At 49.6% G+C, this 19,089-nt stretch overlaps 1 protein-coding gene across 1 annotated transcript in view; it reads left to right on the top strand.

Moving 5' to 3' along the window:
• EFCC1 (EF-hand and coiled-coil domain containing 1) overlaps positions 1-12,218 on the top strand; it is a gene marked incomplete at its 3' end in the record, with an annotated part of 37,081 nt that extends 24,863 nt beyond the window's left edge. Inside the window, exons 3-8 of the mRNA XM_080827468.1 lie at positions 3,907-4,070; positions 6,084-6,225; positions 7,430-7,595; positions 9,457-9,597; positions 11,179-11,248; positions 12,082-12,218. Coding sequence (XP_080683594.1) covers positions 3,907-4,070; positions 6,084-6,225; positions 7,430-7,595; positions 9,457-9,597; positions 11,179-11,248; positions 12,082-12,218 — 820 coding nt within the window. The remainder of the gene's footprint in view (positions 1-3,906; positions 4,071-6,083; positions 6,226-7,429; positions 7,596-9,456; positions 9,598-11,178; positions 11,249-12,081) is intronic.
• Between the last annotated feature and the right edge of the window lie 6,871 nt (positions 12,219-19,089).

The raw sequence follows: 19,089 nt of genomic DNA, 5'->3' as shown, positions 1-19,089 counted from the left end.
GAGAGCATGTGAACTCTGGGAGTCCATTCGAGAGACAGGGGAGTTCTGAGAGGATGTGGCATGTGCATTAGAGAGGGGAGAGTGAAGGGCCAGTGGGATTTTCCAGACAGAGATCCTAAGCTGGGTGTGCACACTGAAGACAGAGGAATCTATGTGATCTGGGGCCAATTACTCTGTTCTCTGTACCTCAGTTTCCTCATCTGTAAAATGGCAACAAGAAGAATCATTCCCTCTTAGAGTTTCTGGGGAGGCTAGATGATTTGACACAAAAATACTCAGAACAGTACAGTGTCCGGCACTGTAAGTAAGGCCATATAGGTGTTAGCTGTGCTTGTCATGTGCAAAGGCCCCGAGGGTGACACACAGGAGGTTTAGTGCGCCTGGCTGTGCTGTGTCCGGTGGTCATCACCAGCGATGAGGCTGGAGAGGTGGGTCAGATCTCGGAGGACCTTCGGTGTTGTGTTAGGACACTGGAGTTCTTCCTATTGGCTACAGAGAGCATTTTGAAGGGAAGAGAGATAGGGCCAGCACTGACCTCCACTCTCTTTGGCACCGCAGTGGGGATTGGAGGGGCAGCACTGGGGGTGGGAAGAGAGCAGAGGGACTTCTCTGCACCCATAGGGCCCTCCTGAGTGAAATGTGTTCTTTCTTCCTTGGGATCTTTGCTTTGCAACTTCAGAAACTCCTCCATGGAGGGGTTGGAGTATCAGGAGATCTGGGCTTCTCTAGCTGGCCATGGGAAGCCACAGAGGGCTTTGGAGCAGGATCGGAGCTATCTTCCAGAAAATGGCCATGGGAGCAAGTGCTGATGGCCCGGGAGTGGGGGGAGAGGAGAGATGTAACGTGATGCAGCGTCAGCTCCGTGACCTTGGGGCCGACGTTTATAAGGAGGCTGGACCTGCAGGTTACGAGATCATTCAGCAGGGCCACAGTGACCCTCTGCCCCCTCCCCAGGCAGTTCCATCTCCTCCCCCAACCCTCAGGGACCCATTCTTATGGGAAACCCTACTTAAACCTCTGGGCCATGTGGTCCAGTCTTAGGGCCGATAGTGGTCAGATTTCTAGGCCCAGAAAATCCTTTTCTCTTTTTCTTTAAGATTTTTATGTCTGAGTAATCTCTACATCCAACATGGGCCTCAAACTCACTACCCCAAGATCAAAAGTCACATGTTCCACTGACTAAGCAAGCCAGGCAGCCCTTAGGCCAGAAAATTCTAACAAAGCCTTTCACAAACCAGGACAGTCACTCCTGAATCAAGAAACATTATACAAACATGTCCTATCAGATCAGATTGAACCATTTTAAATTCCCCTTTTACAAGTCAAAAAGCAGCAAAAGCCAGCAGTTCCATAGGGTTCAACCTAATACCTGCAAAGCGCCACTGGCTTCCACCATTTATAATATGTGGGACTTTCCAAGGCCTGGTGACATAAGGGATAGAGCAACAGAACAAGGTCAGGCTTTAGAAGAAAGGCCCGGGTCCAGATCCCTGCTTTGACTTAACCTTTTCTTCCTCTGAGAGCTACCAGTCTCATAGTCCAGGGGAAGAGCAGTACCCAAAAATAGCACACGGAAGGCCCAGCCCAAAGTTGGGGTACCCAATCAGGGTCTGTTCAGCTGTAAGTCCTCGTCTCTAGCCCTGCTGGCCCCCATCTGTCCCCAAACACACCTGCTGCCTTTCCTCCTCCACATAAGCCTCTTTTATTCTACTCAACCCCAAGTCCCCAAGTCCTCTAGGACACCCTCCCTGCTCTGCAGACCCAGCACCCTCCTTGCCTATGTGAGGGTCTGGCCCTGAGTCCAGTTGGGCATGGCCCTGAAGAGTGAAGACTCTGGGCTCCCCGCCACCCAGAGGTCCCTTGTGGGCAGGGGCGGTACTCCTTCTCCCCACTTCCTCCTTCTCTCTTCTGTCCACATCTGCACAAACCCAAGGGAGTGGCCACAAATAGCATGACACCACGGTCCTTTGCTGAGCAGCCTCCCTGCAGCACCCCTGGGCTGGGCACTGAGTGATGGGTCAGACTGTCCATTCTCACGTATGACCTCCACTTTGGGTGGCCAGGTGGGTGGTGGCGCTTTTCACTAAGGGGAAGCAGAAGGAGCAGACAAAGACACGGCATCTGCAATGCCTGTGGGACATCCAGGTGGAGACCCCAAGGCAGCAGTTAAGCTGGGCGAGGTTGTCAGAACACTGGATCCCAAAAGCCAGGCCCGGAGGTACGTTTGGAAGTCATCAGCGCTTAAGGTCACAGCACTGGCTGAGACCCCTTATAGAGTGAATGGATAGAAAGAAGTTCTCAGGTGGAGTCTGAGGGCACCACAGTCAGCATAGAGGCATAGGGAAGAAGAGGAGGAACTAGCAAAGTAGACAAGGAGGAGTGCCGGGGAGGGAGGCACTCCTGGAAGCCACGGGAAGAAAGTGACCAGGTGAGGGAGTCATTTAGAATTCATTGCTCTCTGTGTAGTAGTGTTCATGAAATATGCTCTATGAAGTGTGCACTCTGAAATGTATGCACTGTGCTGTATGCACTGTGAAATGTACACCGTGAAGTGTAGTGTTCACTTCACCAGCCAAAGGAGAGAAGCACTGAGAAGCCGCTATTGGGTCTAGCAGCACGGCAGGGATGGGTGACAAGCTGAGATTGGAACAGCAATGTGTAACCGAGGCAACTCTTTCAAGAAGCTCTGCTCTACAGGAGACAGAGAAAGGGGCGGTAGCTGGGGGAAGCCGTATGTTGGGGAGGGTTATTTTGTTTGGTTGGGGTTTGGTTTTTGTATTACAGTGGAGACACTACAGCACATTTATGTGATTATGGGCATGATCCTACAGATTGAATCAGCAGGGTAATGACAGACTCAGTTAAATACCAATTACTAGACAAGTGTAGCACACCCTATGTCTCCCTAGGGAAACTCTGTTTCTCGGCAGCCACACTTTATTTCTTGGAACACTCCAAAGTATGTCCTCATCTGTCCCACTCTCCACGCTCGGTTCTCAGTGGCTTCCTCTTCCTGACTTTTCCAAGATGTGCAGTTTCATTTTACACACCCTTTGTACTGGGGTTGTTATGCCTGATAGTCTGAGAGAAATAAGGAATGAGAGATTCTGAAGAGATGAGAGAGATGTTGGTGTACAATGAGGGAGGAGGGAAGGACTAGTTTAACAAGCTGCTAGTTCATTAGTGAATATTTTCATGTTATGAGAGATTCGTTTTCATTTTTTTCCTTGACTTTGTTACTGCAGTGACATGGAAAGTGAATATTCAAAAAGTGAGGACCTTACACTACCAAGAAAACAGATTGATGAGTAGGTTCTCCAAAGCCCAAAGAGGAGAGATACTTTAAATTTTAATGCAGTTAAAAGTAACTGAAACAATTAAGACTTTTTAAAAGATCTCACCCATAATAAGAAGTCCAGAGGTAGGTAACTCCAGGACTAGTTAATTCGGCAGCTGAAAGATGACAGGGCTCTTGTTTAACTACTCTATAATTCTCTCAGCCATTTCCTCATGGTCTCAAGATGGCTGCCATAGTCTCAAACATCATATCCACGTGACAATGTCCAAAGGCAGGAAGGAAGGGATTTCCTTTCCTGGTCTTCTTATTAGAAGAGACACGGATACATTCCAGAGGCTCCTCAGACTTTGCCTTTAGTGCAAAAGATGCTGAGAGAGTGAGTGTGTGTCATGGAAAGCTGACTCTAACATGCCAGGCCTAATGTGTTAGGGAGCCAGTAGGGTCAACCGCAGAGACTACCCAGTGTCTTCTTCAGGCCCATCGCACACAGCTTACCCGTGCAGTCTAAGCAGTGGAAGAGAGTGGGTCCACATCCCACACTCTCCTGCAGGAAGCCAGCCGAATCGCCTCCTCTCCCTCAACTCCCGTGTCTTCTCCCCTGCCCACAGGTCAGAGGGCATCCAGCTCCCCATCTCATCACAAGCCAGCCCAGAGCCGGAAGCCAAGAGTGGTGACCCTGCAGACGGTGGGACCAGAAGCCCAGACAGCCCTCCAGAGGGAGCCTGGCAGTCAGACAGCGGTTCCGGTTCCGGGAGCAGACCCCTGGACGAAGGTTTGTCCCCGCCCCACTCAGACTTGCTGCCAGGCTCACAACTGGTCAGCTGTGCCCAGTCCCAGTCCCACGACCCTGTTGGCACTGAGGCTGCCATCTGGCCCCCAGACAGAACCCTTCTCTCCCTGTGTGCTGAGGCTGGGCTTCCCAAGTCCACAAGGGCTCCCTCCTCAGGCTGCAGAGCACAGACACCCAGTGGGAGAGGGTAGTTCCCAGGGACAGGCTCCAGCTCAGTGTGCGAAAAATCTGTCTCCCTTTAGTCCCACGCAGGGATGGGTTGGGTGCCAAGGGAACTGAGGTGGAGTGAGCACCCCTCATCAGAAGTGTGTAAGCAGGGGCCGGATGGTTCCCCCCCTTAAGAAGACCACGAAGGGGCCCATTGTCTTAAGAACCTGGGCCTGGTGGGTGTGGAACCATCATGTGGAAAAAGGAACCACGCTGGCTGAGAATGTGCCCGGTACACTCCGGGCTCAGTTATGGGCAGCTGTGGAGGTGCTGCTGGGCGGGGTCCTTCCCATTCCTCTTCAGAGCCCCTCACCTACCCCTGCCTGGGGCACCTGGACGATGTTAATGACTGTGACAACAATGACGCCACACACACATACACACAAACACACATGCACGTACACAACATAGGTACACACACGGTGTCAGGAAATTGTCAGGATGGGAAATGAATTGCCAATATTGGGAATGCAGCTCACACAACCAAAAAGTCAGGGACCAGTCCCTTCAACCCTGGTTCTGTTTGGTCTGGCACAGTTTCTACTGAAAAAAACCAGAACGGCCCTGAGCCCACCCAGTCGGGGCAGTCAGGCTGGAGAGAGATGGGTGTCCCAAGTCAGGAGACCTAAGCCCATGGTTCCCAGACCTGCCAGGTGGCCACAATCACCCAAGAGCCTCTTAAAAATACAGAGGCCCAGGCCCACCTCAGCTCTGCTGCTTAGGATTCTTCTCTCCCCCTGCAGGGGGAGGAGGGCACAGCTTTGCTGCTCAGGGCACTATCTGTCCACAAGGATCAGGCTATTGTCACTGTCAGACTGGCTCAGATTAATTAAAAAGTCCAAGTCAGTTTCAGGCACAGCCAGGGTGTCACGGAATGTCACCTCTTGCTGCCTTGCCTGCTTTCTCCCCCGGGTACCCATTGTGCAGAAGGCACTCTGCTCAGACTGACCAAACAGCCCCCCACGAGCTCCAGACCCACACCCTCCACCTCCCAGGCCAGAAGAATGACGGCATTTCTCTTCCCTGGAGGTTTGACTCTGATTCTGGCCTGGCTCTCCTTAGTTCACGCTGGGTCCCCTGCCTTGGCAGAACTAGTCATGTCACACTAGGCTGGACTCGTGTGTCTCCTGGGCTAGGGTGGAGTGGGAGCAGAGGGAGGGCTGCCCCTCACCCTCCCCCAGACACGGAGCCTGATACTGGGAGGCCTAACCCTGGGGTTTCCGATGCACAACCCGACTGAAGTACCCCAACCAGACACGGGGGGTGGTCAATGTTGGCCCCAACCAGCCACACTGGGTGTCACACAGGGTCACACTTACGACAATCCTTCCCGTACATCCCCCAAACGGTAGAGGAGTGCAGCTCCCTGAGAGCTGAAAATTGGCTCACCCTGTGCCCGTGCTGTGCAGAGCCCTGACCCCAGCCCCTTGGCTCCTTGGAAATAATATGCACCTCTGAGAGCGTAGACAGGCCCTGGCTGTTTGTGTCATCATAGAAAGCAGAGAAGAGAGAGGGCTTCTCGCTCCCCGGGACTCTATGTAAAACCCCAGGGAGGGGCTCCGGCTGGCCAGCTCGGGGCCTGGGCCAGGCACTGGGGATGGGCCCCACCAGCCTCGGTGGCCTCACTGGTGGGGACATGGAGAGGGTGGGAGTGCGGCTCTCTGGAAAAGGGGCGGATGGTGCCTGAGTCTGTCCCCTCTGTGCAGCCCACCCACACCTGCCCCTGGGGAGGGCTGCCCGGTTTCCCTCCCTTTGTTCCTGGTGCCTGAGCCCCTGCTTCTCCGGCAGTGGACGGGCAGCTGTTCCGCTCAGTGGAAGGCCAGGCCGCCTCCGACGAAGAGGAGGAGGGTGAGGAGAAGTGGCAGGAAGAGCGGAGCTCACTGGCAGAGATCAAGATGCTGCTGGCGTGCCTCTCCAGCTGCAGGAGTGGGTATGTGTACTGGGGCAGGGCGATCGGCGCTGGAGGCCCAGAGCCCCTTCCCAGAGCTTGACCTTGAGGACCGGATTCAAGTCCCAACTGGATCATCCACAGCTCCCCAGACACTCTGGCCCCTGGTCCACAGGAGGAAAGTGAGATGATGAGCCCCCCAGCATATGCAGGCATGAAATGAGGTGACTGACAAAGGCACAGAGCTGCCGTTCCCACTGGTTCCCTCACACTCCCCTGGCCGCTATCCCAAGACGTGGCCCCAAGTTCTAGTGCTACTCCAGGACATACCAGACCCTTCCTTCCCCATTGCTGCTGCGAGAAACAGCGCTTACAATGCCTCCTCCAGCTGACCCCCTGGCTTATTGAATCCTCACACCCACCCTGGAGGGAAGAAAGACCCAGATGCCTGGGGCACCACAGACAAGTCGCAGACTTCTCTGAGCCTCAGCCTTCTCATCTCTAAGATGGGCCAGCAACACTTGTCTGGCAGAGGTTTTTGAGGACTTGCTATCGCAACTATAAAATGCCTAACAGGTGCCTGATCCCCATTGGTTCACCCCCAAGAGCCAGCACAGACTTTAATTATATTGTACGGTGCTGTCAAGTGTTCCCGGGTGATTGTTATCGCTGACCACTGAGTTAACAGCAAGCTTTTATGAAGCACCTACTACGTGCTGGGCAAATCTGGAGGCACTGAGAGAACAGCAATAAGCAAGACAGCACCACTCTGATAGCAGAGCCCCTACTCTAGTGAGTGGTGACAAGTGTGAGGAGAAAAGGTGAAGCAGGGGGCAGGGACAGAGGGTGGTGCAGGAAGATGCTGGGAAGGCCACTCTAAGAAGGTGCCATGTGAGCAAAGACCTGAAGGACACAGGGAAGGGCATTCCACAAAGAGGGAACAGCATGTGCAAAGGCCCTGAGGCATGCTCTAGGGGCAGTGAGGGGGCTACTGAGGCTGGAGCACAGTGAGTGAAGATGAATGGGATGGAGGTCAGAGAGATAGCATGGGCAGATTGGGGCAGGCCTTTGGCTTTTCCTTGTAGTAAAAAGGGGAGCCACAGGAGGGTACTGGGCAGAGGGTACCATGGCCTGGCTTAGCTTTCAAGAGACAGGCTCAGCAGCAAGGACTGGACCAGACTGGACCAGAGGCTGGACCAGACTCTGCAGAGCTACTCTGCAGTGCTGGTGCTCTCCTTTGCCACAGGTGTGATGACCAGACAGCCAAGAAGCTCACGACTTACTTCAGCCACATTGGCCGTGGTGACCATGCCTGCACCCTGGGACAGCTGGAGACCCACATCACCACGCTGGTGGAGCAGCTGGGGACCCAGAGCTGCCGTGACAAGGCCCTGGGGACACTTGGGGAGGAGGTCAGCTGAGCCCCAGAGGTCGAGGTCTGGACCAAAGCTAGAATCTCTCATAGCTAGAAGAACCCCAAGGGATGTCAGCCAAGTACTGGGCCCTGTTCACAGATGAGCAGACCAAGACTCAGAGAGGACATGCAACTTGCTTTGATTTAGATTTAACGAAGAATATTTTGGTTGCAAGTCAACGAAATTAACTCGGATTAGCTTCAGTGCAAAACTGGTATTTAATAGAATATAGAGCTGACAAGAACAGCTTCAGAAGAACAGCAGAGGAGATGAGCTTCAGGAACAGAGGGATCCAGTGACTCAGACGAGATTGTCTCCATCTATCTCTGTCTGCTCAGTGTTTCCCAGGGTGCTGGCCTCGTTTCCCTCTACTTCAGAAGGGCTTCCTCCATGTTGTGGTGAAAGGAAAGGCAGGACCACAGACAGCTCTAGGCTCCCATTGACCCACCCAGGGGAATTAAGAGCCTGATATATAAAATCTCAGGGAAGAACTCCAGCTGACCCAGTCTTGGTCATGTGCCCGTCCCTGGGCCAGTCCCTGTGGTAGGCAGGCAACGTTCAGGGATTAGCAGCTCCATCAAAGTCAGATGACAGGGAGGAGGGACTTTTTTCTCCCCAGGAAAGTTACTGAGGGTTATGGGAGGGAGCTGGCAGGCAACACCAATAGTAGGGTGTCTCCGTTCCAATAGGAACACTTTGCATTTTTTTCAATCTCTCTACTCCATTCCCCAGTAATCAAGTACAGAGTGTTATTGGGAGTTACCATTTCACAAAGCCCTAGCCCACTGCACTTTTGCAAACTGTTGTGTTGACCTAAAGTAGTTTTATATTTATATATCTGAAATTCGAAATCCGTACTGTTTGTGACATAGTTGTGGTCTGATGTGGTTCCAAAAGGCATGGCCACCACCCCTTTTCTAAGTAAATTCCAAGGAAGTGGGGGTTAGGAAAGTTACTGAGGCATATGAGTGGTGTCCCCAAGCCCAACTTCCATTCCCGTCTGTGGTGGGCACCAGCACCATGCCTTCTTTGTCCTACCCAAAGCCCAGAGTGGACCCAGAGTGTCTGAGGATGCCACACCTTCAGCTGCTTCTCTTTCCCTCCATTGGTGCCAAGAATAGGGGCTGCCTCTCATCTGACATCCCTGCTTTAGAAGGCAGGTAGCCACATGATGCTTTGTGACTGCCCCCTGGTGGGTATCCTGGTACGACCCATAGTCTCAGGGCTCAAGTTGGCCCAATGCAGCCCTCTCCTGGGGCTCACTCTCTTGAGAGAAGTGGGAGAGTGGATGGAGAGTGTCCTTCCCAGCCCTGACCTCTGGAGAAGAGGCTTGAGGCTGTCCTACCATCTCAACCCCCATTGCGACTCTATCCCTGAGCTTCTCCAGCTGCCGGTGTGTTCTGGGAATGACCCAGAGCCTGCCAATGAATTCTCTTTCTGTCTCACTAGCCAGATAGTTTTCTGTTGCTTGCGACCAAAAAAAAAAAAAAAAAAAAGAAGAAGAAGAAGAAGAAGGAAAAAAAAGTATTAAAAAGAAAAGAAAGCAGATGAATACAGAAGAAGAAGGGAAAATGGAGTCCTCATCTAGAAAATGAAATATACATACTCTTACATTAACACCACTCACTGTGTGACCTTAGGCCAGACACGTAGCCCCTCTGGGCTTTGGTGCCCCCACTGGAAGATGGGTGATTTTATCTGCTCAGTCCCCTGGCAGGTGCGGGGAGAGAGGGAAGATCAGAAGAGATGACCTCCGAGAAAAGGTCAAGGCAAGTCATTGGCCCTGCCTGGAGACAGCACAGTGAGTGCTGGGCAGAGGGCAGCAGGGTGGGTGCTGAGTCCCTGCTGGCCCCCACAGGTGGAGCTGCAGCAGAAGGTGGAAGAGATTGAACACCTGAGGCTGGAGCTACAGATGGTGGAGACAGAGCGGGTGCGGCTGTCCCTGCTGGAGGAGAAGCTCATGGATGTGCTGCAGCTCCTACAAAGGCTCCGGGACCTGGTAGGCTCATGGGCGCTGGCACACCCGGGGCAAGGGGAGGAGCTCTCAGGGAGCACTAGCCTCTGCCAGGCACTTGGCTCGGAGTTTCCTCATGTTAGGCAGGTGTCAATTTCACTTTCCAGATGCAGAAAAGGAGGCCCAGGGATGTTATAGTAAAAAGAAGGGAAGGCCACTCTGTCCTGCCCAAGGTGGTGTTATTCACTTTCTAAAGCTGATCCAACTTTGATTTCAAAACTAGAGAAGGAGAAATATAAGAAAGGAAAATCATAAACTAATGTCACATGGAAATATGGATGCAAAATGTTAAATAAGATATTCGCAAACCAAATCCAGCAGTGTTTAAAGAAATGCAACATGACCACATTGGATTTAAAGTGATTTAAAGATCAGTGATTTAAAGATCATTCAAGATTAACAAATCTATTAATGACATTTACACATTGTAGATTAAAGGACAAAAACCATATGCTCATCTGAATAGATGTAGAAAAGTCAAGAACAGTCTCATTTTATCAGCACATTAAGAACAGTAAGGACTTCCTTTACCAGATAAGGAGTCTCAGCCAACTATCTCTCACAGGCTTCACACTTATTGGTGAAATGTTGGAAGGAATGCTTCTAAAGTCAGAGTCAAGACAGTGATGCCTGTCATCACTGTATGCCAACTAGAGGGTCTAGCCAATGCAGTAAGACAAGAAAAAGAAAGAAAAGGTGTAAAGATTAGACAGGAAGACAAAGCTACCGGTGATCATATATCATACTCATCTACACAGAACACCCAAGAGAATCCAGAGGCAAATTATTGTCATTTCTTGGCCAGGTAAATAATAAAATGTCAGGACACAGAAATCAATTGTGTTCCTAAACAGAATCAGCAAATCATTAAAAAACTTTTTGAGAAACCACTAAGCTGGGATTACAGCCACTTTAAGGTGGAAGGAGGATTTGAACCCAGGTTGCCTGGGTTTTAAGTGGGCTCTTGCCAATGCACCAGACTGCCTAGGACAGAACTACCAAGGCCAAAGCCAGGGCAGCAGAGCCTGAGAGAATGGCTGAGCGGCAGCCAACACCAGCAGACAGTGAAGGCGGTGGTTCGCATCACAGCTCCAGGCCGTGCAACCTGGGGGTAGAAGATGGTTCTCCCACCTCCTCCTAGCTGGGTGGCTTTAGGCAAATTTCTCATTTTTTCTCAGCACTGCTTTTCTTCACTGGTTAAAATGAGCCTAATAATACCATTTGTGGCAAAGATTAAATGAGCCAATGCGTAAAAATATGCTTATTTGTGTTTATTTCCAAAGTGCCAACTTCTACTTTGGCACATAAATGGTAATCCATAAATACGTGATCTTTGAGGGAATGGACGCTGCAGCCCACACTGTCCACCCACCAAAAGTCTTTGAGAAGCCCATCAAGCAGTGTGGCCAGGCTAAGGGTAGGGACCCAGGAAGGGATGGGGGGGATAGTGACTCTACATGCCCCCAGGGAGCCTTATAGAAGCTGTAGGGGACATCAAGTCCCACCTGCTGGACAAGGACACGGCAGCCACAGTGCAGTCCAGCCCTGTCTCCATTTCTTTTCAAGAACATATCGAAAAGAGCCCTGGGGAAGATTTTGCTGAACACGCTGGATGCTTGCAAGGACGCCCCACCCGGTAGGAGAACTCCCCATCTTTCAGAGCCTGGACAGTGTCTGGAGAGCAGCCTGACCCAGAACTCTCTGCCCTGAGTATCTTGTCTACAAAATGCCACTGTTATGACTCCTCTGACTACCTTTGATGTGCACAGTGCATAGTGAGGAACGGGCTTTAGAAAGTTGGAAAATGCTATTGGTTGTCCCAGGGAGAAGAGCTAAGCAGAAGCCAGCATGGTCAAACCTCCAAGGGAGCTAGGAAAGTTCGGTTACTGGGCTGAGTGTGGGCTCTGCGGAGGCACCCCATGTGGTTTTAACCCCCCAAGTCATGACAACAGCCTACTGGAGAAGGTGCTGTTATTGTACCCATTTCACAGATGGAGAGACCAAAGCAGAGAAAGGTCAAGTGCCAGCTGTACCCAAAGCCTTGGGTCTCTCCCTTAAGCAGTAAGCTACGTGGCCCCCATTGTTTAGACAAAGTTCAGGGCAGTAGGATTTCATCAGTGCCAGATTGCGGCTGGTGAAACCAAGAGGAGCCAGGCCAAGCTCTCTCCTCAAAGGTCCTCCTATGCTAATGGGGCGACCAACTGGTGATGAACCTTTGCTTGCTGGCCTCACAAGGCATTGCGGGGCAAGGCTCAGGTAGGTCCAGTGCCCTGGATGGTCCCTGGAATTGAGAGGGAGGTTAGAAATTGTATGCTAGAAGCCCCCTTCTCTGGGGCCCTCAGTGGGAGAGAAACAAGAAGGGGAGGTGGCTAGGCAGGACTGGTGAGGGCCCCAGAAAGGAGGAAGAGTGGCTATGTAGGCCACAATGAGCAAACTGAACCACCTTCCCTGTCTACTCTTTCCTTCCAGAGGGACGATGTGGACCCTTGGCCATCCTGGATGCCCTGCGCCAAGCTTTGGCTGGCTGTGAGCTCCTGCAGAGAGAGCTCTCGGCACCAGCCTCCACAGCTCCTGCACTAGCCAACCCCCTCCTCATCTCCTGCTGAGGTCACTGGCCCAGCCTATGGGCACCTCGGTCAGCCTGACCTCCATCAGACCAGCCTCCAGATCAACCTGACCGCCACCAGACCAGTTTCCTTGACCAGCCTGACCACCATCGGATGAGCTTCCATGGCTACCCCAACCACCATCACATCTTCAGATCCCGAGAGACCCTGACTCCTGAGACTGGACTCAACCCCAAAACCTCCCACAACAGAGCCTGGCAGACATCATCTCCTTGAGTTCCTCCCAGGTTCCCTCACAGCCCCTGCATTCCTGGTGCCACAGTTCACATTCAAGTCCTGGGGCTGCTGGATCAGCCCATACCTGCTGTTGCCTTCCCTGCCCACTTTCTCACACAGCCCAGCCCAGAAACCCTTCCCTGGTCTCCTGGGGTCTTTTCCCCTCCCGGCACTGTCCCCTTCCTCTCACTGCTGTGCCCAACCTCCAGGCTACACCTGGCCCACTAGGGAATCCCCGCTCCCCCAGAAGTGCTGAAGACCAGGCAGGGCTGGGGGAACACAAGGTGGGGATGATTACTGCAAGTTTCTGGATGGAGGCTGCCCTTGAACTAGCTCTAGAAGAGAGGTGGTATTTAGATGGACAGAGAAAGGATTACAGGACCTGGGACACCTCTTTCCCAGGCAGATGGTGGGTACTGGATTTCACGGAGTCATGCGAAGGAGTAAGACAAGCTGTCTGGTCTCACCTACCTTAACATCTCGTAGGAGAGAAAGATACATTAGCAAATAGTGTGACATGGGTGAAATCCGTGCCAGATCGAGGTAAAATATTTGTAAGAGTCCAGCCAAGAGGGGGTCATCTGAGCCAAAGAGAACGGATGCACTGCAGAGTGGAACAGTAGGGGTGAGGGCAGGTGCCCGGAAGGACAGTAGCAGGTCACAGGGGGACTCGATGGCAGACGACAGACTGGGACTTGCTCCCACAGGCAATTGGGAGCCATTGGAGAATTCTGAGCTGCCTCACAGAGGGTAGGTGGAGGGGAGTGAAGAAGAGGGAGCTGCAGGACTACAGGAGGAAGGTGGCACTAGGAGCCTGGAGCCAGAGCTACAGGACACAGGAGGGGATCGTGAGAGAAGGAGGATCAAGCGGTACCCAGTGGGGAGTCTGGGAGCAGCAGGCACTCCAGAGCAGGGCAGCAGGGACTGGGGACAGACAATGCCTGACTGGCATTCCTGACCTGTCTGGCCTCAGACACTCAGCAGCTTGGATGGGGCCAGGAGGCATCAGGGAGCCACTCCTGGGAGCCCCTACCCAGTTTCCCTATGGATCCTCTGGGAATAGAATGAAAGAGACCAAGGCCAGTGGCCACTCCTGAGGGGCCACCCTACCCTTGGTCCTGTAAGATGGGCCAGGCTTTTTTGAAAAAGTCCTCAGGACTCCTCATGGGCCAGTGGGCAGGACTGGGCAAACACAAGTAGAACTGTGAGTTGAAATAGATGAATCCACTATTGTATTTGGAGACTTCAACTCCCCTCTAACAGAAATGGACAGACCCAGCAGGCAGAAAATCGGTAAAGACAGAGTTGAACTCAGCAGTGCCATCAACCAATGGGATCTAATTGACATTAATCGACGACTTCATCCAGCAATTGCACAATGCATGTTTTTCTCAAGCTCACAAGGACTATTCACTAGGATACACCACATTCCAGGTCACAAAACACATCTCACAAATTTGAACATATTCTGTATGCTCTCAGACCATACTAGAATTAAACTAGAAATCAATCAATAGAAATAGGTAGAAAATCCCAGAATATGTGGAAATTAAACAACACACTCCTAAATAACACATAGGTGAAAGAACAAATCTCAAGGGAGACTTAACAATACTTGGAACTAAATGAAAATGAAATACAATCTACCAAAATTTGCGGGATACAGCATCAGGTGCATATATTGGAAAAGCAGAAGATCTAAAAAAAAGCTAAGTTTCCACCTAGAAAAAGAAGAGCAAATTAAATCCAAAGTAAGCAGAAGAAAAGAAGTATTTTTTTAAAGATTAGAGCAGAAATCAATGAAATTGGAAATAGGAAAACAGAAGAACAATGAAACAAAAGCTAGTTCTTTGAAAAGGTCAACAGACTCAATAGGCCTCTTGCCAGGTTAATTGAGGAAAAGAGGGAGAAGAAACACACCGCTAACATCAGAAATGAATGAGGAGATAGCACTATAGATGAATATTATATGGATAACAAAGGAATATTACAAATAATTCTAAGCCCTCAAATCAGATAACCTAGATGAAATGGATCAGTTCCTTGAAGGACACAGTCTGCCCAAACTCGCACAAGAAGAGATATGAATAGACCTCTATCTATTTAAGAAACTGAATCAATAATTAATAACCTTCCCAAAGCGAAAGCACCAGGCCTAGATGGGTACACTGGTTAATTCTACCAAACATTTAAGGAAGAAATTCTTCCAATTTTCTACAGTATCTTCCAGAAGACAGAAGCAGAGGCAATACTCCCTAACTCATTCTGAAGCTGGCATTACCCTAATACCAAAAGTAGACAAAGATATTATAAGCAAAGAGAACTACGGAACTATATCTATCATGAACACAGATGCAAAAGTCATAAGAAAATTAACAATTTGAATCCAACAATATATAAAAAGAATTATACACCATAACCAAGTGGGATTCATCCCAGGTACGCAAGGCTAGCTCAACATTCAAAAATTAACTGTACTCTATCACATCCACAGGCTAAAGAAGAAAAATCACACGTTTATATCAATAAATGCAGACAAAACATTTGACAAAATCTAACACCTATCCTTGATAAAACAATAATAATAACCGTCAACAAACTAGGCATAGGGAACTTCCTCAACTCGAAAAACCTAGAGCCAACATCACACTTAAGTGGAGGGAAACTAGATACTTTCCCACTAAGATCAGGAACAGGGCAAGGATGTCCCCTCTCCCCATTCGTTTTCAGCATCTTGTTGGAAGTCCTAGCCAAGGCAAGAGACGAGGAAAGGAAATACAAGGTGCTTTGGATGGAATATTTGTATCCCCTCAAAGTTCATATGTTGAAACCCTAATCCCCAATGGGATAGTAGCTGGAGCTGAGGCCTCTGGGTGGGGGGCTGGTGGAGGGGGATTGGGTCAGGAGGGTGGAGCTCTCATGATCATTAGTGCCCTTCTACATGAGACTGCTTGCTTCCCTCTCTCTCGGTCTCTGCCAGCAGAGGATACAAGACAGTGGTCATCTGTAAACAAGGAAGAGGGCCCCCACCAAGAACCCAAACACACTGGCACACTGATCCAGCCTCCAGAACTGTGAGAAATAAATATGTGTTGCTTAAGTCTCCCAGTCCATGGTGTTTTGTTACAACAGCCCAAACTGACTAAGTCAAAAGGTACACAGAATGGGAAGGAAGAAATACAACAGTCTGTGCATGGAGGACATGATCATCTAAATAGAAATCCAAGAGATTTCTTTTGGAACAACAACAACAACAACAATCCTGGAATAAGCAATTATAGCAAAATTGCAAGATACAAGGTTACTATACAACAGTCAGCTGCTTTCTTATACACAAGCAATAAACAAGCCTGGGTGGCTCAGCGGGTTAAATTCTCTGCTTCAGTTCAGGTCATGATCTCAGGGTCTAGGGATCGAGCCCCACATTGGGCTCTCTGCTCAGCAGGGGGCCTGCTTCCCCGTACCCCACTCTCTGCCTGCCTCTTTTCCTACTTGTGATCTCTGTCAAAAAAAAAAAATCTTAAAAAAAAAAACTCCAGACCATTTACATTAGCACCCCCCAAAATGAAATATTTATGTATGAATCTAACAAAATATGTGCAAAATCTATATGAAGAAAATTATAAAACTCTGATAAAAGAAATCAAAGAACTAAATTAATGGAGGCATAGTTCATGTCCACGGACAGGAAGACTTAGCATTATCAAGATATCAGTTCTTCCAACTGATCTCCACTCTGTGCAGCCCCAACCCAAGTCCCAGCAAGTTATTCTGTAGGTATTGACAAACTAATTCTAAAGTTTCTATGGGAAGGCAAAAAACCCAGAATAGCCAACATTATATTAAAGAGAACAACAAAGCTGGTGGACTGACACTACCTGAATTCAAGATTTATCATAAAGCCACAGTAATCAAGATGTGTGGTGCTGGGATGCCTAGGCGGCTCAGTTGATTAAATGTCTGCCTTTGGCTCAGGTTATGATTCCAGGGTGCTGGGATTGAGTCTCACATCCAGCTCCTTGATCAGCGGAGAGCCTGCTTCTCCCTCTCCCACCCCTCCTGTTCACGTACGCTCACTCTCTCTCTCTGACAAATCAGTCAATAAATCAATCTAAAAAAAAAAAAAAAGACATGCGTTGCTGGCAAATACATCAGCGGAACAGAATAGAGAGGCGAGAAAGAGACCCACACAAATACAGTCAACTGATCTCTGACAAAGGCGCAGAAGCAACACAAGACAAAAAAGACTTTCAATAAATGGTGCTGGGACAAATGGACATCCACACGCAAAAAAAAAAAAATAGGCACAGACCTTACACCCTTCTCTAAAATTAACCCTTCAAAAAAATTAAAGTGAGTTACAAACCTAAATACAAAATGCAAACCTAAAAACTCCCGAAATATAACACAGGAGAAAACTTGAGGATGTTACGGCCTTTTAAAATACACCAAAGGCATAATTCCTCCAAGAAGTAACTGATACCCTGGAATTTGTTAAAATTAAAATGTCCTGCTCTGAGAAAGATGATGTCAAGGGAGTGAGAAGAGAAACCACAGACTGGGGGAAAATATTTGCAAAGGCACATCCGATAAAGGACTGTTATCCAGAAGAGACAAAGAGCTCTTAGAACTTGATAATAAGAGAGTTAACAACCCGATTTCTTTTTCCAGTGGGCAAAGGCCCTGAACAGACAAGTCACCAAAGATACAGAGATGGCAACTACATGAGTGAAAAGCCGTTCCCCAGCAGACGTCACTGAGGAATCACAGATTAACACAAGGTGATGTAGCTCCACACCTCACAGAATGGCCCAGCTCGGAAAGGCAGACAGCATCAAATGCCAGTGAGGGTGTGGAGCGACAGGATCTCTTGTTTTTTGCTGACGGGAATTCCACACGGGGTACGGCCACTTGGGAAGACAGTGTGGCATCTTCTTAAAAAGTAAACACGCTCTCACCATATGATCCAGCAGTCATGCTCCTTGGTTTTTACGCCGAAGAAGTTGAAACGTACGTTCGTACAAAAGCTTGCACATGGATGCGTAGAGCAGCTTTATTCACAGTTGCCGAAACTTGGAAGCAGTCACAATGTCCTTCGGTGGGGGAGACGGATACAGAAACTGGGGCAGGTCCAGACAAGGGAATACTAGTCAGCACTAAAAAGAAAGGAGCTATTAAGCCCTCCGAAAAACATGAGGGAAATGTCAAATGCATATTACTAAGTGAAAGAAACCAGTCTGAAAAGACTATACGCTGTACGAGTCCAGCTAGATCACGTTCTGGAAAAGGCAAAACTATGGAGTAAAAAGATCCAACATTGCCAGAGGTGGGTTGGCAGGGGAGGGATGACGGGGTGGAGCGCAGAGGTATCTAGGGAAGAGAAACTATTTTGTATGAGACCCCAATAGGTATATTTGTCAAAACCCGTAGAACATACACCCCAACAGTGGGCCTTATTGTAAACTGTGGACTTTGGAAGATGATGGTGTGTCCATGTAGGTTTATTAGTTGTCATAAATGGACCACCCAGGTTTGGGATGGTGATAGTGGGTATATGCTTACAAGCAGGGACAAAGAATATAGGGAAACTCTACACTTTCTGCTCAATTTTGCTGTTAAAAAATTAACTCCATTGGAAAAAAAAAAAAAAGGAGAATGGGCACAGAAGGTCTCTCAGCTGTGTTTGCACTTAGCCCTGGTGTCAGGGGCCTCCTGGCCCCTCACCTTTGCTGATTTGCCCCTCAGCGCCTGGTGAAGCCACTCCCACATTCTCGCCCCACAAAAACTGTGGGATAATAGATAAATACGTGTTTTTGCTGCAAGCTTCCCGTTGGGGCGATGATTTGTTACAGAGCAGGAGATAAGATAGATTTCCTAATTTTAAGAAAAATAGGCTTTATCAGAACACAGGATAATCCAGGTGTGTTTGCGGTGGGTGTTTGGCTCTATTAGTCACCACTGTCACCAGAGGCCTGACAATAATCACTAGCAGGTTGCAAAGAGGACAAGGGTTCCCCAGGCCCAGACCTGGCTGACCCAACATCAAAGTGCACGCTGGCCCCGGGGGGCAGCAGGAGAGTGTCTGGGAGACCAGTGGGGCAGGGGGGTAGGCAACCAAAAGTCAGGAAGGTGACAGGGAGTGTAGTGTGCGTCAGGCAGGCTCCAAGGCCACAGGGCATGCTCCATGGAACAAATTCATAGTTAAGACAATTATGAATTTCAAGGCAGCAGCCACAGAGCATTACACCCCAATCGCAGGGCCTTTCTGAGTTCAGCTACACTGGTCACTGTTTGTATGCCCTGAAGAAGCGCCAGGTAAGTGGAGAAGCGAGGAGGAGCACGCCTTCTATAAAGGCTTCTTTGGGATTGTTCAAATGGTCTGCAAATCGTTAAGGTTGCTTTTCTGGGGGAAAAATGTTTTTGTAGGAATTTAACACTCTCACCTTCTGGCAACAAAATTGTTCTGTTGACCTGAAATTGCCCCCACTGGTCCAACTATCCTGTAATTTCATACTCTTGCCACTAGGTGGCGAGCGCACTGATTGAATAGAGGAATAAACAGGCTTCAAAATCACCCCTAGCGCCAGGTCTTGCAAGTCCGGGATTGAACTCATTTGAACACCCCTCCCTGAGA

The sequence above is a fragment of the Martes martes genome, assembly GCF_963455335.1.
Source record: "Martes martes genome assembly, chromosome: 1".
In the NCBI taxonomy this organism is placed as follows: Eukaryota; Metazoa; Chordata; class Mammalia; order Carnivora; family Mustelidae; genus Martes; species Martes martes.
The sequence above is the reverse complement of the archived record's forward strand: the minus strand, read 5'-3'. Positions and strand labels throughout refer to the sequence as shown.